We start from the raw sequence: 22,521 nt of genomic DNA on the forward strand, positions 1-22,521 counted from the left end.
AATAAGAAAAGTATGGGTGGACAGAATAATATAATCTGTTTGCATGAATAGCAGGAATAGATGATTTGAGAGTAAAAGATTTGGAAACTTTTGGAGAAAAAATCCTCTTCCTTTTTTGCATTCTAAGGCTCTGGCCAAAGCTTTGGGTGTAAGATTGAAAGATTATGTTGAAAAATATTCTCTTCCTTTCTCTTGAATTCCAACCCTGGCCAGGTTGGGGTGGGGAAGAAAGAAGGAGGAGATAAGGAGAACAGTTTTCCTCTTCAAATCAAAAAGAAAAGTTTTTAAGTATTGGAATACAATCTAAAGATAATTTAGTTCATTCACATTAGTAATGTGCATGTTTCAAATTTTAAAAATCTAGTCTCATTACAAATTGGTACACTTTTATGTGTTATGTCAAGCAATTTTTAATAATTTTGATGTTATTAAAACGTGAACTAAAAGAAACTGAAAGGTAGTGAGATAACTGTGTAAATCCAGCTAAATTATTTTATCAAGTCCGGTTAATCTTGTTCTATGATGTTTTATAACTATCATTTAGAAAATCAGGTATTTCTATCTATACCTATGATTAAAAGAACAGCTTAGAGCTAAAATAATTTAACTATCACTCATGAAAATGACCAAAATTGTTAACTAAGTTATTTGAAGTTACTGTTTTAAAGCTACGACTGAGAAATTGCAACTTTATATAAAGAATTTCTAATAATTGGCTTTTTCACCAAGACAAGTTTAAACGTGGGAAAGAAAGGATGTTAAGTAAAATTTCTTATATATGTGAGTCCTAGTAAATCTTTATTGATTATTGCACTTCTATGAAAATAATTAACTGTATCTGGCTTTAAGCCATAATCAGTGAAACTTACTGCTTGAGGTAAAAGACTCTTAGAACTATAATTAACTTTGCTTTGAGTTTGAATTTGGATATGGTGGTCTCATTAAATCAATATTTCCCATTTTCCCTATTATGATCCTTTAAGGAGGAATGTTTCTTACCATGTGCCGAAATTTTTTTTCATCACACTATTAAACTTGTTAGTCAGAAATATTCCCAGACAAAAATAATTTATTGTATGGATGATAAACTTTGCAGTTGTCCTACTACCACCAAACTTTCCTTATTAATGCCCAAGTTTTAACAAGCTTTTCAGTCAACAAGCCTTTCAGTCTCATAGATTTATAATTACCCCTGAAAGGGTACAGAGGGTGTCACCCTTTGCTTACTTTGGGTGTATTGTTCTGCAGTCTGCAGGTATACCACCAAAATGTTACAAATTAATCAAGATTCCTTGATAATTTTTAATAATTTTCACATGACTTTTTCGATATTAATTACTTTTAGCTTGCCTAATAAATCACCACTAATCAATTATTTTAAGATGAAGTTAAACTACTAGGATAACAGATAGCTAAAACTCAATTCATTTCCCCTTAATTTGTGGGCATGATATTTTACATTTACTGAGAGCTGTTATTTTCTCCCACCCACTGTTTGTGCTTTTTCTATCCATAAAACTGACAAAATACAAAATGAAATCCAATGAACTTGTTTGGGTTCCTTAAAATTCACCTGTTTTTATTATTGCAAAGAAGTCAGGAAAATTAATGATGCTTTATGACTTCCTAGCCTTTGATAGTTATTGATTTAAAAGATTGCTTTTTTACTATTCCATTACAAAAAGCTAAAAATGATACATTACATGGATGACATTTTATGTGCTCATCCCAATCCTGAAGTGTTGGAAGAAATCTTGTTAAAAATACAAAATTTGTTGCAAAGTCATGGGCTTCAAATAGCCCCAGAAAAAATTCAAAAACTTCCTCCATATCAATATTTAGGTCACCAGATACTTCAAGAAAAAATAGTTCTATATCCTCCAAAAATAGACCTACAAAAGTTGAAAACACTTAATGATTTTCAGAAACTTATAGGAGATATACAGTGGCTTCAGTCACAGATAGGCATTCCAAATTATGAATTGATACCTTTATATGATTGCCTTAGAGGTGATCCTCAATTAGATTCACCCCAATACTGACCCCTGAGGCAAACACACATTGCGTATATTCAGGAACAAGTAGTTGGAGCACACACAAAGGATTGATAGGCATGAAAGTGTGGAGGCTTCTATATTTAACACTCCAAATTCTCCAACAGCAGTGATACATCAGAAACAAAGGCTTTTTAGAATGAGTATATTTACCATCTCAGCCAAAAATACTTTAAGTAATTATATGGCCTTGATAGGGGACTTAATACATAAAATTGACAACAAGTGTTTAACATTATGTGGCACACATCCGGAAGTCATACACCTTCCATTTTCTCAACAAATGATTGAAACAGCAATACAAACAATGCCTAACTGGCAAGTGAATATCAATTTGAAACTTGTGTATGGAAAACCCTTTAAATATCATGCAATCTTTGAGAATTGGCCTTGGATACAATCTACACTTAACAGCAGGTGAACACGTACACAGGATTAATGTCTTTACTAATGCCACAAAGATGAGTAAGGCCTCTGTCTGGTTCCCTAAAAGAAAGGAGTTACATGTGATTGAAACACACTTTATATCCACACAACAGAATGAATTATATATATGCTGTCTATTGTGCATTTCAAAAATATGAGGAGCCAATGAATATTAGCACAGATAGTAAATATGTTGAAGGAATTCTAAAACATCTAGAGACTGCTGTAATAAAAAATACTGGAAACAATATATGTCAGCTGCTTAATGATATACAACTTATGATACAGAATAGGACAGAAAAATTTTGTTTTGCATGTTCGTTCCCACACTCTTGCCCCAGGACCAATTTTTGAAGGTAATGATATTGTTGATAGGTCTTTAACAATGAATGTGGAAATAGCAAGGAATAGTCATAATAAGTTACATTTATCTGCTAGGTCTTTAAGAACTTTGTATGGCATAACAAAATCACAAGCACGTGAAACTGTTAAGCGCTGTGCTACCTGTGTGCCTTTTCAACCCCCTTTCCATGTTGACATCCATAACCCCAAGGCACTTACACCTAACACCTTATGGCAAATGGATGTTATTCATTATTCTCCTTTTGGAAGACAAAAGTATGTTCATGTTTCTATTGATACTTATTCAGGCTTTATTTTTGTTACTGCTCAAGCGGGTGGGGCTCTTTGCAATGTTGTTAATCATTTGCTTCATTGTTTTTCCTTCACTGGCCCACCTCAATGCTTAAAGACTGATAATGGTCCTGCATATATTTCGCAGGGTTTTAAAAAGTTTTGTACTGAGTTCTCTATTAGTCACACTACTAGCCCTCCCTATAATCCTCGTGGTGAGGCCATAGTTGAACGTGCCAATCGTACCTTGAAAATGGTGCTCCAAAAACAAAAAGGGGGAGCTAAGGGATCCCCTTGGCATCAATTGAACACTGCGCTCTATACTATAAATTATTCAAAATTCGATAGTTGTAACCTCTCCCCTGCAATGAAATATCTGGCAGGAAATGACAACAGTACTAGTGACACCACTAAATCAAACAGATTCCTTTCTCCTAAACATAATATGAAAGTCATGTGGAGAGACGTTGACGGTGTCTGGCAGGGTCCAGGGCAAGTGCTAACCTGGGGGCAAGGGTTTGTTCTTATTTTCACAGGTGATGGAGAACTCTGGGTCAGAATGAAGGATGTCCGCATTATCCATTCAGAAGGGACGAGGCAAGCAGAAGAGAAAACACAGGCTGGCCAGGAAATTGAAGGAGCCGAAAGAATAAGAAGAAGGCACTACAAGAACTTTTAACCAAGCTGTGCCTCTTGTCGTTATCATCAGCAGGGATACAGAATACAGCAGCAGCAGAGACAGGAAATACAACACGATGGGCCTTTGTGACAAAACCACCATGGCCCAGACTAGTTACATGGGGAGAGACAATACCTGAGGTCATTCTGCAAGGAAATGCCTCCACAGGTTTTGGCAAGGAATTTCATTTCATATCACCTAAGAACCGGTCTCAACACACTGTAAAAATGAACTTTACTGGTGTGGCTTTGGTGCCGCCTATTTGTGTTACAAAAGGCAATGACACCAAAGACTCCACGTGTTTACAATTATTTAATGTCACCACCTGTTTTGATGGGTATGTGTTTAATAACACGGCACCCCTCCTTATACTGTTGTCTTTTTTCAATTTTATAAGGTTACTTACACGGGCATCTTGGGGTCACAGTGTGTTAATGACACACCTATCAGACATCCAAGTAATTCAAAGCCATGCTATCATGTGACACTGATCAGCAAGAACTTAGCGTATCCTCCTTGGTTATCTTATCATACTTCAGAACGTCACTGTGTTGCGTTACAAAAGAATTTTACGTTACAATCCTGGCACAATTATACTAGGGAGAAAAACAATCATACTTGGGCTTTTGGCAGGTTTCCATTTCCTCAGTGGGTTTCCCTTCATGACAGAGGGGTTGAAAATCAGTTGTGGAAGGCATGGGCAGCCTTAGGTCCCATAAACATCACGAATTTGCAAGGGACCTTCCATGATAATATGACAATGCGAGCTTGTTTGACTGGTAATCATGCATTTATGTGGGGAAGAGCACAGAATGTTAATATAATGGCCGTGGATTCAGGGGAATATAATGTCACTTGTATTAACTGCAGGGTGTCTGAATGTATAGGAACCAAGATTAGAGACCAAATTATTTTTGTTATTACACAACAAAAGTTTGCCTTGGTGCCTGTGAAAAGCAAAGATTGGTATGAGTCACGTTCTGATCATATTTTTGGAATAATAGACCAAAGTAATCAATTAGCAGTTGCTAGGAAAAAGATGTATTTCATGTGTAGTATTAGGAATTGTTTCACTTATAGCTATCATAACTGCTTCTGTATCTTTATCTCAATCTATATCTATCGCAAGAAATGAAATGGTTCAAGCTGATTTTATGAATCAATTAGCTCGCAATGTATCTAAAGGTTTTCAAACACAAAAAAGGATAGATGATGAATTTTACCATATACTTGAGGGAATGAAGGAAACCATTATCGCAATAGGTGATAAATTGGATATTTTAGAATATAGAACGCATTTAAAATGTGATTATAGGTATGAATTCATTTGCCTTACCAATGTTAAATACAATAAATCCCAATGGGATTGGCAAAGAATACGTAGACATCTAAATGGGCTGTTTGGAAATTCTACTATTGCAATGGATATTGATGACTTATACGAAATTGCTAAAGATATTGCAAGGGCGGCTGATAAGGATTTGATGCTAGATAAAACTGATTGGATAGATAAACTGATTGGATAGATAAACTCCATAATCCTTTTAATGACCCTGGACATTGGTTTATATTTCTATTGTCTTCCTTATTGCCATCATGTTTGATTTTGCTGGCCATGCTGTGTTTTGGACCGTGTCTGCTCAGGTGCATAGCTAATCAGATAAAGGACTTTGGGACTGAGCTTCATATGCTCCGTCTCCGTCAAAAACAAAAAGGGGGAGCTGTTGGGGATCTGTAAGGATGTAGAGGGCCACAGGCTGTTCATGAGGTCTCACTGACGGGCGGAGGCCCCTTTCGGGTGCTGATCTCTGAGCAAAAGTCACCTGGTTCGGTGCTCCATTGTATGGATCTTTAACAATCTTTAACTCCCCTAGTTATTGTATGGTCATTAGCAGTCTATTCTGGGATTGGAGTCAGGTAAGTGCACAGAACGTGCATGCGCTGTCCTTGAGCACAGCATGGGCTATACGTCATTGTAACTTGAGAAAGAGTTCCTGTTATTTTACTATATAAGTACATGCTTTGCTAAAAATAAATGGAGTTGCTTCCATCCTGCCTCCCGCCTCATCAATGCACATTCGAGATAGAAAATCAAGCTGGTCTTGATTTATCAGGTGATTGGGAAATACTAGGCCCTAGGCAGGCTCTATAGCCAAGTGAACTAGTTGTGCACAACAGTCAAAGACGTAAGAAATGGCTAGCCTAATGGGCTAAGAAATGATTGGCCTAATAATAACACCAGCAAGAATCTATCTGAGTTTCTAGTTTTTTTTCTCAATAGCACGGGGCACTAATGTTCATTTCCCTCCCCTATACCATATCCCCAACTTGTGTGAAGGGAGAAAACTGGGATAGAGACTGTTTATGAAGCAGGAACTCTGAGACTCTTCACATCACTCTTTCTGCCCATACCCTCCCAGGTTACTACCATGAAGTGAAGTACAAGGCAACCAAAAGTTACTGAAATAACTGAAGACAGGGGAAGATAAATAAACCCTAACAGCTAGCAGTTCATATTAATTCAATTAAGTTCAACAAACATTTATTAAGCACCTACTATATGCCAGGGACTGTGCTAGGTGCTGGAAATACAAAGACAAAAAGGAAAGAGTATCTGCCCTGCAGGAGCCTGATTTTGGGGCAGGGGAAAAGTACTAAAAAAAAGGGCAGGTTAGGAAAGGACTTCTGCAACAAGCAACACTTGAGCAGCCTTGAATGGCCCTATGGGTAGAGATGAGGAGGGAGAACACTTCAGGTTTGGGGCCGGGGGGAGATGGAATCTTATGTATGACAAATAGCAAGAAGGTTAGTTTGGTTGGAACATAGAGTGCATGAGGGGTGGTAACATAAAATAAACATGGAAAAATAAGCTGAAGTCAGATTGTGATAGGCTTTAAATCTACTTTGTCTGATGGGCAACAGGGAGCTGCTGAAGCTTTTTGAGCAGGGGAGATATGATACGCATGGTCAAATTTGTCCTTTAGGAACACTAACTTGGCAATTATGTGGAGAGTATTGCAGAGAAAAGACACTGGAAGTAGGGATACTGATTAGGAGACTACTAAATTAGCCCAAGTGAGAGGTGGTGAGGGACTGAACTAGGATGGTGGCTCTATGCCAAAGATGCAGAGGCAGAAAGACTTGTCAACCAAATGGATATTAGACGTGAAGAAGAATGGGCAGTTGAAGATGATTTGCAATAGGAAATATTGTCTTGGAAATAGTCCCCAAGCTTTTCCACCGTATTTTCAATAGAGGGGAAAGATGTCAGGAGGTTAATGTTGCACAGGCTATCCCATGGAATGTACTCTCTCTTTTACCTCTTCCTCTTTCAAGCCTCAGTTTGGGTGCCATCTTCCACAGAAAGCTTTTCCTCATGATCCTGGCTGACAGTGTTCTCTCACTCCTCCAATTATTTTGCATTTATTTATCTGTTTATATACTGTACTTTCCAGTAAAACTTAAGCTCTTGGAGGGCAAGGATGATTTAATTTTTCTTTGTATCCAAGGACCAAGCACAATGCCTTGCACATAATAGATGCAGCTAGGTGCCATAGTGGATAGAGCACTGGACTTGGAATCAGGAAGACATATCTTTATGAGTTCAAATACAACCTCAGACACTTACTAGCTGTATGACCCTGGCAAGTCACTTAACCTTATTTGTTTCAGTTTTCTCATCTGTAAAAGGAGCTGGAGAAGGAAATGCAAACCACTCCAGTATATTTGCCAAGAAAATCCCAAATGGGTCACGAAGAGTTGGACATGAGTGAAAAACAACACAATAAATCCTCATAGAACTGAATTGAATATTCATTAAAAGAGATAACTCTTCCTTTTGTAATCAAGGCTAGATTTTCTTTTTTCTTTGAATGCCCACACAAGCTATTTCACTAGAACTGGGAATTCCCAAAGAGGAAGATGAGTACCTGCTCTGCTTGGAGGAAACTGCCCATCCAGGGTCACAAACCTGTGAGACACATAAAACTCTATGTATGTTCTATCTATGCCATAAAAGTGGGACCTTAACACATATCTTCCTGCTCCAGATCAGCCTATTAACTATATTACACTGCCTCTTTAGACTACATTGTCTCAAAACAAGATGAACTCCTAAGTCTAGAGGCAATGTCATAAAATAGGCTTTCAAAAGGTTCAGAGGAAAGAATGGTAGGATCCCATGGATTAAGATGCTTCAGGAGAAGTCAATCCAGGAAGGATGGGAGATGCCCAAGAATTACATTCTGAAGGCTTAAATGAAAACAATTGCAATGAGGAAGAAAAATGGGATTTATATGAAGAGGGATGTGGATGCACAGGGAACTCACCAACCAAACAGATTTCTTATATAGAAAATGGAAGTGAAAAAAGACAACTGAGGATGAATATGAGCATGGCCTGGTTCTATAAAAACAGCGTCAGAACTGCTTAAGCACAGAATGAATTGGGCTGGCAAGGGAAGCAAAGGATAACAATAAAGGTTTCTTTAAAGTTATACTGGTAGATTGGTTGTTGTCCTTTGCTCTCAAAGAGGACCAAAATGATATCACTATGGTGGGGTCAAGGTACATTGTGTACCTTGGCTGTGACTGATTAGATCAGTATGAGCTCAGAAGGCTCTCTCACAGGTTGGGCAAAAATAGTTCACATGAACATTTGGAGTAGAAATGTCTCTAAATGTGCACATCTCACGTTTCTTTTGAGCTAGTGCAATTCTGCTTTGCTCATGGAGCACAGCACCTTTTCTGATGTGAGCATGCCATGCTGGGCAGTCCTTTGCCAGTGACTTCCATGTCACACGATTGATTCCAAAGTTCTGCAGAAAGACCTTGAGAATTTTCTTGTATTGCTTCTTCTGACTTTCATGTGAATGCCTGCCTTGTGCGAGTTCTATGTAAAATAATCAGTTAGGTGAATATGGTTTTGACATTTGAACAATGGCCACCCCATTGGAGTTGTACTCCCTGCTGTAGAGTTTGAATGCCTGGCAACTTAACTGGAGAAAGGATCTCAGTGTCCGGTACCTTGTCTTGCCAGGTGATCTTCAGAATCTTTCTAAGACATTTCAAATGGAAGCAATTCAGTTTCCTGGCATGGCACTGGTATACTGTTCAGGTTTCACAGGCACACAACAATGAGGTCAGCACAGTGGCTCTGTAGACCTTCAGCTTGGTAGGCAGTCTAATACCTCTTCTCTCCCACACTTTCCTTCAGAGCTTCCCAACACTGAGATAGCTTTGCTAATGTGTATGTCAACCTCATTATCAATGTGTACATCCCTGGAAAGTATATTGCCAAGATAAGTGAACTTATCCAGAGCATTCAAAGTCTCTCCATTTGCAGTAACCAATGGTTCCACATATGGACAGTGTGGTGCTGGGTGGTGGAGAACCTTTTTTTTTTGGTGTTGTTAGGCCAAGCAGCAGACAATCAATCTCTACTTTGTTGCATGTCAGCCTCAGAGGCTACATTGAGTATAAAATTATATGTGAACAAAAAATCATGCACCAATTCTCCCCCCACTTTAGTCTTGGTTTGTAGCCTTTTCAAGTTAAATAATTTACTGTCAGGATGGTAGATGACCTTGATGCCATTTTTGTCCTCATTGAAGGCGTTTCACAACATTGCTGAAAACATTATACTAAAAAACATGGGAGCAAGCCACAGCCTTGCTTCCCTCCACTGGTGACTGGGAAAGCATGAGAGCATTGTTCACTATCCAGAACTCATGCAACCTCATGACATCATGAAACTGACATATAATACTGATCGAACTTCTCTGGGCAACCAAATTTTGACATAATTTTTCACAAGCCCTTATGACTGACAATATTAAAGACCTTGGTCAAATTGATCTCTGTTCTACTCCTGACATTCATTTTTCTACCAATATTTCTTTCTTTCTTTTTTAATGAAATACTAGTTAAAAAAAAAAAGAATGATCAAAGAAGGGAGAAGACCTTCACTTGAAGTGGTTGACCATGATCACTGGTCACAGAGAGGAAGCAGAGTTGCTGAATTCTTACTTTGTTCCTGTCTTTTCTGCAAAGGAAATGGAAATTACAGAACACAAATAACTTATGGGGTTGAAACCCAAGACAAGTAAAGAGATAATAATCTAGCACCTGGTTGCCTTTGATCAATTTAAGTCATTTGGCCCTGATAAATGACCTCCTTGAATCTTGAAAGAGCGGAAAGATGGGATGGCTAAGCCAATGTCAAGGGTATTTGAAAGATCATGGAAAAACAGGAGAGGCACCACAAGATTAGAGAAGGATAAATGTCCTGATTTTCAAAAGAGGGAAGGGAAGATAATCTGCAAACCAGTGGGCTTGACTTTGATTCCTGGGAAAATTTTAGACAAGGTCATTAAAGAGATAACTGGTAAACATCTATAAGGAAGCAGTGATGACAAAGCCAGTCCAGCTGCATCAAGAAGAGGTCAGGCCAAATTAGCCTCCCTTCCTTTTTAGATAGGCTTACTAAATCAGTAGATAAGGGGAGTGCTGTGCATATAATTTATCTATATTTTAGCAAAGTTTTTGATAAAAATCTCATACTATTTTTGTGAAGATGGAGATTAGAGAGCAATTCAATCAGACAGATTCAGAAAGGGGAAGATAGGCAGATGAAAAGAGCTGTTGTTAAAGGTTCAGTGAGCGTCAGTGTGGCAGGAGATCTCCAGTGGGGGACCACAGGGATCCGTGGTTAACCCTATGCTGCCTGACAGTTTTAGCAATAATTTGGATAAAGGTATAGATGGTATATCCATCAAATCTGAAGATGACATAAAGATGGCTAGCTAGTAGATGACAGATTTAGGATTCAAAGGGATCTTGACAGGCTAGAGCATTGGGCTGAATCTAATAAAATGAAATTAAATAGGGATAAATGGAGTCTTGCACTTGGCTATAAAAAATCAACTTCATAAGTATAAGATAGAGGAGGCATAATGGTTAGACAGCATTTTTCTAAAAAAAAAGATCTGAGGGTTTTAGTGGACTTCAAGCTCAGTATGAGTGAACAGTGTGATGCAGCAGCAAAAAAAGCTAATGTAGTCTTGAGCTGTATTAAGAGAGACAGATTACAGGAACAGGCAGGTAATAGTCCCACTGTATTCTGCCTTTTAAGACCTCATCTGGTGGATGTGTTCAATTCTGGGAGCCACAGAATTGATGGCTGGGTTCCCCCTTCTTGGAGGTCATCAAGCAGAGGCTGGATAATCCTTTCATTATTTCTTTGGTAAATGGGTTGGTCAAGGACAGGGGTGAGAAACCTGTGGCCTTTCAGGCCACATGTGGCCTTCTAGGTCCTCAAGTGTGGCCTTTTGACCGAGTCCATGTTTTACAAAACAAAGCCTTTTATTAAGGGGATCTGTTCTGGGTAGTTTGGATTCAGTTGAAGGGCTGCACTTGAGGACCCAGAGGGCCACATGTGGCCTCGAGGCTGCAGGTTCCCCAGCCCTGATGTAGACTGATAAGTTCCCTTCAAATTCTTATCTTCTGTAATGTCACTCTCAAATTAAATTTAACAAGTATCCATCCACACGTCATGGATTACATTAGTTGTGTACAAGAAATTCATTCAAAAGGTATTTATCCCAAATTATGGTTTGGAAAAATATGTTTTTTTAATCTACATTTTAGCTTTTCAAAGTGTCTAATTTTTATATTAGAATAATATAGGCTCTAAAGAGCATACTCCAGTCATGTGGCTGCTCATGAATGCAAATATAGTTTGTTTCAGCATCACTTAATCATTAGGAACACTGTAAGATTGTTCAACTAGCACCCTCTGTCCTGCATTGGTAGCTCTGCATACAACTATAGCCAAAGGTCACCTCAGAAGGATAAAAAAACAAAACAAAACAAAAGAAAACAAAACCCCAAAACCCTAAACCATGCACAATCCCTGCATTCCATTTACACAATTCCATCTCTATCCTCATCAAAAAATATTTAAGTTCTCTGGAGGCAGTTATAAAGAATTAATTTCAGCCTGTTGTGAACATCTAGGCTCTTGGATTTAAGTGGTCCTGTTGATAAGACAAAGATGGTCCTATTGGGTTGTTCTCTTTCCTTTAAGAAATTATGGCCCAAACCTTCAATAAAGGTGCTCAGTGGCTCCAAAATGCAAAGTCACGGAGCTTTCTTGGTTCCATGTGGAAACATCAAGATCTGAAGCAGACATTTAAGGCTGTCACATTTGCTCCCAGTTACTCCTCCCCAAATCCTTAGCTATTTCTCTGCACAGGGTTTTAGAATCTATTCCTCCCTTCTCCACCAAACTAAGAGCTCATCTTTTAAAGCTTAGCTCCAGCTTCGCTTCTTCTGTGAGGCCTTCCCCAACTACATCACCTCACAGTGATCCTGACCTCTCCTGCACTCCCACAGAAACTGGCATACCCTGCCTTGCAATACTAGTTATCATTTCTATCATATATGATGTAACTCTTGGGCAGTGAGCTATCCCTCAATAAACCACACAGGAGATCAACCTCAATACATAGTAATACCTCATAGTTTATCTTCTCAAGCATACTGTGAGCTCTTTGATGCCAAGAATCTAAGGAGCAAGACCTACGTTTTTTGGTACACTCCTCTCCCTAACTTTCTTGGCCTGGCACATGTAGGACTCAACAAATACATGTTGACTGATCAATCTTTTTTTTTTTAAACTTATATACAAAATAAGAAAAGAAAAAAAGCATTGCCATGTGCATGGCAGAATGTAAGAGAGGATGCAAAATACACAGAAATAAATTTCCATTTCAAGAAAAGCCTATATAATAAATACTACACATTGTGTTCAGAACTGTCCATTTTTCCTTGCTTCCTTATAAGTTTTCTTTTGTCCTCTGCTGTACACTTTCTTTTTAAAAAAATTATTTATTTATTCTTAGTTTTCAACATTCACTTTTACAAGATTTTGAATTCTAAATTTTTTCCTCTCCCTCGTCTCCCCCTTCCCTAAGATGGCCTGCAATCTGATATAGGCTATACATATACAATTATATTACACATATTTCCACATTTTGACTGATCAATCTTATCAGAATGTAGGGTACTGAGCTGCTTCATGGGAATACTTAAATAAGGGGTATATACGCAAGAAAAGGCACTGTAATGGAAAGGACACCGGACTTGGAGGACATGTATTTGAATCCTGGTTCGTCTCTTAGATGTGCCTCACTTTCTTGGGGCCACTGTTTTCTCCTATTTAAAACAAGAGGACTGGATGAGATGATCTGTAAGGTCCGTTCCAGATCTAAATGTTATGATTACAAAGAAGCACAGTGGAAGTACAGTGGAAAAAAGACTTGGAGTCAAGAAGACCTAAGTTAGAATTTCACTTCTGATACTAGCTATATAACCCTGGACAAGTCACTTAAGCTCTTTCAGCCTCATTTTCCTCATCTGTGAACTGGGGATAATAATACTTATACTACTTACCTTACATGGTTATTATTAGAATTGTTGTTTTTATATTGTTAGAAAGAGATAATACCTAAAACACTAGATAGATGTCAGTTACTATGCTAAGTGAAGACAGAGCTCTGATGGCATGTCGAAAATGAGAACTAATAGACAGCTGATCCTGCTTCCTGTACCTGAGAGGATTTGAAGATTAGCAATTAGGATGCAGAATCCCTATATGTGGCTTTTCTCCACGTGACTGCAGTGCTCTCTGCAACCAAGGGCCCCACAGCTGAAGGGCTGTTAGGTTTGTTAGGGTCCCTAAAAACTTTTACCTTTGACAGCTTGTTGGATGAAGGCTGTTGTCCCATCACTGAGGGTCACCGTCTGCAGTCCCAAGTTTTCCATGGCACACTGCTGCTTTCACTCTCAGGCATGAATTTTGGTTTTGGGCACCCCTGGAAGCCACAGCTGGGTGAAGAAATTTCCTTTTAGGTCACAAATCTGACAAGAGAGGACAATGATATACTGTCAATCACACAGCTCTGCTCTGCTGGAAAGGCATCTATTTGGGAAGGAGCAGCCAGGGCCTAGAAAGGAAAGTGGGAGAACTATTTCAATAGAAGTATCAGAACTTTCAATAAACATGTTGAATAATTGATCAAAATGGAGAATACAAATGAAACAGAAGCATTACGGTCATAAGACTTGGAAAGTAAGAGTTCATTTATCAAAACCCATTTTCCAATGGAATGCTATCTTAAATAGAGGCATAGTGGAAGGCAGGCAGCTGATAATTCCCACTGCTCCTACTTTTCAGGGTCCAGGAGTATCAGATCAAGATCAAGTCCCCAAAGGCCTCACCTTCTATCTATGCTGTAAATAGGAGTTATCGTTACCTGCAGAGTGGTGCCTCCTTGAAGTTACCAGCATGTACGTGCTTGTGAACCCTTGCCTACCTGCACTCCACAGAGAACATAAACCAGGCCGGAGAACCAGTGTCTCCTGCCCTAGGCTTAGGAGGCACAACTCTTGTTGTCTGCTGCTAGCTCTTCTTGACCCCTTGGTTACTTGCAACCTACCTGTAATGATCTCTCAGACTGGTTCTGGATCCAGATCCTTCACCTGGATTTATATACCCCATCTACTCCAAAGTACCTCCCAGCAGCGATGTCTAATTTGTCTCATCAGATCAAGGCTGGTCCTGTCCTACAAAGAGGCACTATCCAAATCTCATCACAACAGGGAAACAACTGCTACAAAGTGAACTCCTCAATCTACAGGAAGGGCTTGATAAGAAGCCAAAGACTGATAAATAAATAAGGTTGACCTTTCCACCCAAATGGATACAATGAGGAGCAACATTCCACTAAAAACAAACCAACCAACAAACCCAAACAACCGGATTTCTTTAAGATTTAACCTTAAGGCAATGTAGATAAAGTTCATATCTTAATTTATCAATGATATGGTTACCAACTCCCACCAAATAGCCATATAGGTATCACTGTTCAATAGAAACTTGTAAATGAGATTGTCAAGAGACGTCTGGTCTTCCTCAATGGGATTAACTACTTAGTTTGATTAGTCTGAATATAGATTGCACTTCCTGACCTTCACCCCCAATCTAGCTTGTACAAAACCTCAATATGGCATATAATCACATTCTTGGTATAGCAAACACCTACTAAATGCTTACTGATTGATAGGAAGAGAAAAGAATGCTAATTTAAAGGGTGAAGATGAAGAGAATAGTGATAACAACAACAAAAAAACCCTTTATTTGAATGGACTTTTTTAAAAAAGTAAATATATACATATTTTAATGATAAATTTGTATCTTTTGCTATATGCACACACACATATATATGCATGCATATACATGTGTGTGTATATATATATATATATATTTTTTTTTTTTTCCTTTCAAAGAAACTGGTTTTAGGGATGAAGCCTATATTTTGGAAGGGCAACATGGTATAGGGACTGGATTGGAATTAAGTAGATCTGGGTTCAAATTCCTCCTCATGGGCCAATCACTTGTCTGTGCCAGCTTTCTAATTTGTAAAATGGGGTAATACCTGCAGCATCGATCTCAAAAGGTTGAGAGAAAATGCATGTCAAATGCTTCTGAAACTTTAAAGCATTAAAATATCATTAGAGAGACAACATGGTATAATGGATGCAGAGTGGGCCTCAGAGTCAAGTCTTGTCTCTGACACACATTGGCTATGTGATCCTTGGAATAGTATTTAACCCCTCAATGCCACACATAAGTCTCAAAAACTCTAAGTTACACATCAATTACCATCTACATTGGTAGAGAAAACTTCCTGACTGGAAATTCCCTATGCTAATGAAATAAATTACAGTTTTGGAATAGATTGGAAATAATCCTTTATGCAGCAAGACAAGTCATTTCTTATGTCCTAGTCTTCTCTTCTCCAAATTAACCCTAACACATTTATCTGTCTATAAACTTTTAACAATTTTTATTGCTCTTCTCCAACTTCTCCGTATTTCACAACGTGTATTATATATACAAATCTGCATGTGTATGTGTGTATGTGTGTGTGTGTGTGTGCATATATATAATTGAAAAAAAGAACTTTAAATAACGCCTAAATCTACTATACCGAATATAGTGCCTTGTTTTTCAGTTCCCATATATCATTATATTCCATCTAATATGTATCATTGTCATCTATTAAAGTCCCCCCACAGTCATCACGGTGTTGGGGGGAGCCTGTTTTCACAGCCCTATGTCAGGGAAAGCTAGTACCAAGAACCAAGTACCAACCTTAGTACCAAGGTACTAAGGATTCCAAGATGGGCCTAGAAATGGACTATGATGCTCTTAGCTTAGCTAAATTTTCTAAGACACTCATCTCCAGAAGACAGGCAATTGCAGAAATCTACCTTAATGTGATAGACTAATGAAGGGCTTATCTAAAGCATCTGACAGCAATGATATCAATTGATTTTTAAGATTCTAAGTAGCTTTTTCATATGGTTCCAATTCAGATACTAGAGATCTACACACATGATTTGCATCAGATCTGTGAGAAAGATTAGGTAAAGTGGATTAGGGAATGTTTGGGGCCACAGCAACTCATAAGAATGTCTAATGCCTATCTACTAGGGCTTAGCTTCTGTACCAGTGGAAAGAGTTCCCAGTGTCACAATTTTTCTTAAAACATTATATTTGGTTTCAGCCTGTAGTCAATTAGGACCTTCTAATATTTCTCTATTCATGTGTTAAGGCATGGTAGGAGTTGTGATCTTCATCTGTGGATGGGGACATACACTCAGATGAAATCATGGATCTGTGAAGCATTAAAGCAAGTGCTGAAGCAGTCATTGACCTCAGGCATAAGCCAAAGTAGATGTTCTGGAGAATACTAAAAATTGCTCCCTATTTTGTCTCACAATGACTTCAATACAGCAATGAAACGGTGGGTGCTCCCAAATATTCTTGCTCTGCCGTGTTCCAAATTCATGGGAATTTGCCAGTTGCTACAGCTTGGTTCACTGATGTAGTTTCTTCCCCAAAGTGCTAAAGGTATACTGGGAATTCAAACAACACAGATGATGAGAGAGGGGTATGAGAATGAATGAATCCATCACAGTCAGTAGTCCAGTGAGGAGTTGAATTTCTTCTCCCTTTAAACTTTTGTCTATTCTGACACAAGAAATTTGATTTTACGTAATAACTTCTCATTAACATATCAGTAAAAGTTTTTCATTCTTTCTCTAGCTATGAAATTGACCCGCTAGTGTTAACACTTTACACAAATTCCAAAGTAGGAAAATAAAGGCATATTGGGGGTTAGGAATGGTGTGTGTGGGAAAACCCCTGCATTTTTTCTTGGTTTTCTTTTTAAAGATAGGTGGAGCGGAGAGGAGAGGGAGAGACAGGGCAGGAAATACAAGAGTAGATACAGTATTTGTCTCTTTGATTTGTTCTAGTTGAGTTCTAATCTGATCCACACATCCAGTCCAGGGTCATCTCTAACCAAATACACCTGTTCTCTATCCCATCACATGGGTCACTGAAAATACCAGTGAACATTTGGAACAAAGCTGTCTGTGCTCTGTCTCGTCCACAGGGAAAGTGAATCCAGAAGCCATGTAAGTAAACAAATCTAGTTTGCTTAGAGCGGGAAAAAATGGAGGATGATTTCATTCTGATAAGAAATTTAAGACAATATCCACGAAGAAAACTTCATAGTCAAAAACATAATCATAGACTCTTACAGCTGAAGTTATCATCCAGTCTAACTCCCTCATTTTCTGGATGGGCAAATTGAGCCCCTCAGACGGAAAGTGACTTACCCAACGTCATTCAGGGAGTTGGTGTCAGAGTTAGAACTCACATCCTGATTTCCTTCTCTATGCTTCCCTTTGTAAGCTAGGAAAACCTAACTTCTCATTAAGGATATAGGAAAACTGGCAGGACTAATGGCAAGTGACAATAAAAAATGGGTTTTGACAACGTGCTATACAATGATTTAAGTATTTGTTATTTTGTGGGATGATATATTTCTACCCACACAAATTGTAGTTGAAAAAATTAGGCTCTGGGGACTTCTACAATGCAAAAACCAAATAGAAAACAGGAAATTAATTACAGAAATCTGCGTTAATGTAATACACAAATTAAAGGTATATCTAAAGGAACTCACAGAAATGGTACAAATTGATTTTAAGATCCTAAGTAGCTTTTTAGTATGATTTAAACTCAGCTGCTACAAATCTACACACATGATTTGCATTAGAGCCATGAAGATTAAGAAAAGTGGATTGTTCTCCATTCCAAAGGACATTCAACATGCTGAATTTTACAACCAAATGGAATCTGTTCAGCCAAAACAAATACTTTTAAGAATCGCATTTCTATCCACATGTTTAAATCCATTTTGATACATCACTTGTGTATGAGCACCTAACATGGTAATAATGGCTAAGTTTGTGTTAGAACTTGTGTTCTAAAATATCTTTGCCTCAGACTTTCCTTTATTTCTGAAGTTTGATTTTAAAGATATTTTAGAACACAAGTATCTTTTTTTTTTTTAATGCAATCAGCGTTAAGTGACTTGCCCAGGGTCACACAGCTAGTAAGCGTCAAATGTTTGGTCTGAGGCCAAATTTGAACTCGGGTCCTCTTGACTTCAGGGTCAGTGCTCTATCCACTGCACCATCTAGCTGACCTCATTCTAGTTACTTTGAATGACTGATGGATGGGTGATCTTACTGCTGGGGGATCCCTCCAACTATGCCAGTCACAACCCATCCACACCATTTTGTCCTATAGGCCTCTTGTCTATGTCCTACTGTAAATATCCCATTGGGCAGGCCCAGCAACATGCTGGAGATCATCCTCTAGGTTGGTTGACATATGAATACCATCATAGCATTGGGCTATCCATCAGTGAACTCTCATTCTTGCTATATGATGAGACCCTGCTGTTTTCCCATCATATAACTCTCTGGTGACCTCCTTTGCTGAGCTTCTCTTGTGCAGTTCCTCTGGTTTCAGTTATCATGGGTATGCCAGCTGGTATAACTCAGTTCATCTACCAGCATGTCCACTTGTTTGTCACTAGACAGGGATCCCACATTTAGAGTACCAATATCTACATTATCCTGAGTACCCTCTATACCTCAGTCTACCTCCTTTCTACCACTCCACTACCATTATACAAGCAGGGGTAGGGGTGGGGGTAGTCACACAGCACAGAAAGTTTTGTCGTTTTTTGTTTCATGCATGCAAAGGGTAAAGACTTCACTATCAAGTGGCTAGCCTACTGGTGACTAGATTTCTAAAGCTAGCTAGGCTATTCCTCAGAAAAAAGACTAAGTTTGTTGCTAGAACTATACTGAAAGTCTTACTAGCATAGTACTATGCATTCCACTAAAATATCCTTTGAGAACCTAGGATGATTTCCACTGTAACCATGAAAAGGACTTTGTAGAGGAGAGATTCTAAGTTAGCATCTGTCAGACTACTCTAATAGCCTTCTTAAAAGTCTTCTCACCTCCACTCTCTATTTCCTCCAATCCATCCTTCACACAGATGCCAAAATAATCTTTCTTATACACAGATTTGGATCATCTCACTCCTCTGCTCAGAAATCTCAAATGGCTCTCTATTGGCCACTGAGAAAAAGGACACTTGGAGTCCTTCATGGTCTGGTACCACTTTACCTTTCTGCCCTTGTGTCATGTTACTTCCCTCTATTCATGTTATATGCCATTCCCAAAGCATATCTGGCCTCATATATCTAAGTCTCTGTTCACTCTATTCGCTAAGCCTGAAATGTCTTCCTTTACCCACTTTACATTAGAGAACCAAAGATTTCTGAGTACAGAAGTGACATGACCAGATATATGTATAAGAAAGGCAGTACAAAGAAAGATTCACTGTTTTCTTAATTGGATATATATTTTTAGGTTTTATTGATGCCTTTTGCTTTTACATCATTCATTTCCAGATATATTCCTCCCCCACCCTGATCAAGAGAGCCTTCCCTTGTAAATAAAGGGAAAAAAACCAAAACCTTTAATCTGATATTCTTCAAACAGCTGGACTACACTGTGGTACATTATGTGCTGCGTGGGGGCACATTTTCATTGTTGACTGCTATTAATAACGGCAGATATCACATGTCCTTAAGTTTGCCTTTAGGGAATCTTGGTAACATTCAAAGGAACGCTCTAGAGCATGCTTTGCGACAGACAATTCTAAGATCCTCTATTCATGAGACATACTGTTGGTTCGGTGGAACTGCTGTTACGTTTCTGGAGCACTCTTGGGCCAGAATTTTATGCTGACAGTTCATGTGTATTTCTTAAGAATTACACGTGAAACTGGCCAAACTTAATGAAGCACTACCCATACTTCACAACTATAACAATGTGGTGAGTCCCAGAATACATCCATTTACTATTCTGATTTTGATCCTAACACTACTGTGCTCACTTTTTTATTTGATTTGGATTTGAGAGACCTGGGTTTCTACAAGTGGTATTACTGTGAACAAATCACTTAACATTCTCAGAGTTTCAGTTCTCTCATCTGTAAAATGGGAATAAAAATGCTCATTCTACTGCTCTTCAAGGACTGCAAGGAAAGTGCTTAGCAAACCTCAAAGGGAAATACACACATACCTATATACGTTCTTTTGTTAAAATTACTCTTTTTCAAGGGTAACATGCTACCACATAACATGACAAATCTACCAAAATAATAAGTTACTTGTAACTTTAAATGGAAAAGTTATTTAACTGCATGACAGATGCTGCAATGTATGTCATACAGACAGCACTGGAAGAGAAAGGCATCCAGGTTTTCTGGTATTAGTTAGTCGGACCAAAGTGACATCCAGTCTTGTCTAATCCATTAAATTATTGTGCATCATTTTGATTATGGGCTACAACCATGTTGTCCCTGGCCCAGAGAAGATCTTAGACAGTTGCTATCAGTATCTTGTTTTTGCTATAAAAGCGCTGATCACATTTTTGTCTTGCTTATCTTCACGCCTATACACTTTGGTTTTTATCCACATTAAAAGCACAAGGGCCAAGGTACAGTGAGATGATGTTAGCAGGTCCAACAAAAAGCACCTGAAGGCCAATTCCACTGATCCCTTCAATTGAGGTAGCTACATTCATTCACTCACTCATTGGTTCATGTACAATTCCAAGCACTGAGTGCGTACAAGGCATCTTGCTACTGAATTATCTGTTTCTCATCCAATTCTCACATTCACAAGGGCCAATTTTTCTTACCAACGGGAAGTGAGAGAACACAATCTATATGTATGTGGGCTTTAAATGACTCCTGCCAGTGACCAGCCAGACAATTAAGATGAGAATGGGTGTCTAAAACTACCAGAGAGATGAATAAATGGATTCTTCCCATGAGATGAGGAGCAAACCTTAAAAATAACAAATTGAAAATAACTGTGGTTAAGGGAATGGGCTTCCAGACCCTGTTCTTTATTTTCCTTGCGTTTAAGGAAATGTCTACATGGGAAACTCTCAATAAGAATTTGTCTCATAAAAAAATGTATAAATTTATCATATCACAAGCTCTGGGAATAAGGGTAATAACTCACATACAGTAGGCATTTAATAAATGTTTGCTGAATTAATTATATGCAAAAAGCTTTTGATAACTATTTAGTAATTAAAATCTTAGTAAAACATGGACCCACTGGGACCAAATGAATGATAAATAATATTGCATCTGTTTCTAAGCTTATAAATCCAAATTTGAATCCAGACCCCAACTCTCATTACTTGTTGGGATAGAATCGAAACTTTCCACTGAGCCTAGCCTTCTCGACTGCCATCAATTAGCCTCCCCTCTCCCACTAATCTAATCTGAGAATGTTTTATGCACAAGCTAATCATCCATAGAAGCCCAGCTAGTCATCTTACTATTCTCTGTTCCTGCCTCCACTCATCATGTTTTTTTCCTTCTTGCTTCCAGAACCTTTCTGATTCACATGCATAACTTCCTTCAAGAACCAGCTCATGACAAAGCCTTCCCTGACATCTCACCCTCTCAAATCACTTCTTAGCTTACAGAGGCAGACAAACAGCCAGGTATCTTTAAAAGTCTCTTCCAGATCTACCACACTGAATTAAAGGTCATCCTATCACTCACTATCACACTTGAGTTTTCAAGTGCTTAAATATGGATTCCTTCATTGGATCCATATACATTCTTAATAAATGCTTGTGAGCTTGAACTGAATTGCTTATATATTACCCTGTAGTTGCTCCCTAGTTATTTCATGTTTTATGGAATTTTTGCCTGCCTTTTCTATATTGCTTATGCCCTTTGGGCCTCGTAGTTAACAAGAAGTGCTTTGAGGAAGGGCTAGAAACAGGGTTACTATTTATCCTTCCCATTAACTCTGGTCTTTCTCCAGCTCTATTTCCTCCAATCCCTCCTTCACACAGATGCCAAAATAATCTTTCTTAAACATAGATTTGGATCATATCACTCCTCTGCTCAGAAACCTCAAATGGCTCCCTAAGATCCACTGCCTCATCGGGCTCTTAACTTTAGCCCCACTCCCTCCTCCTCCTCACTAATGGAAGCTGCCAGATGGTAGCAGAGGTATAGTGTTAAGAGTCAGTGGGCGAGAGCAGAACTAGGGAGTGGATCCAGGACAGGGCAATTAATTACATGCTTAGTGATAGGCCTGAACAAAGAATGGAACAAAATGAAAACACCCCAATAACCAGATGAATTAATTGCTCTAGGGTGTTGCTTTTTGTTATCAGTTTACTAATGTAT

General features: G+C 38.5%; 1 protein-coding gene across 1 annotated transcript in view; it reads right to left on the reverse strand.

Moving 5' to 3' along the window:
- The window catches only part of ZNF76 (zinc finger protein 76), a 38,735-nt gene that overhangs the window by 14,374 nt on the left and 1,840 nt on the right, over positions 1 to 22,521 (reverse strand). The window contains 1 exon segment of the mRNA XM_078155407.1: positions 13,544 to 13,712. Coding sequence (XP_078011533.1) covers positions 13,544 to 13,616 — 73 coding nt within the window. The 5' untranslated portion in view covers positions 13,617 to 13,712.

Source organism: Phascolarctos cinereus, unplaced genomic scaffold, assembly GCF_003287225.1.
Source record: "Phascolarctos cinereus isolate Bilbo 61053 unplaced genomic scaffold, phaCin_HiC Scaffold_5;HRSCAF=322, whole genome shotgun sequence".
In the NCBI taxonomy this organism is placed as follows: Eukaryota; Metazoa; Chordata; class Mammalia; order Diprotodontia; family Phascolarctidae; genus Phascolarctos; species Phascolarctos cinereus.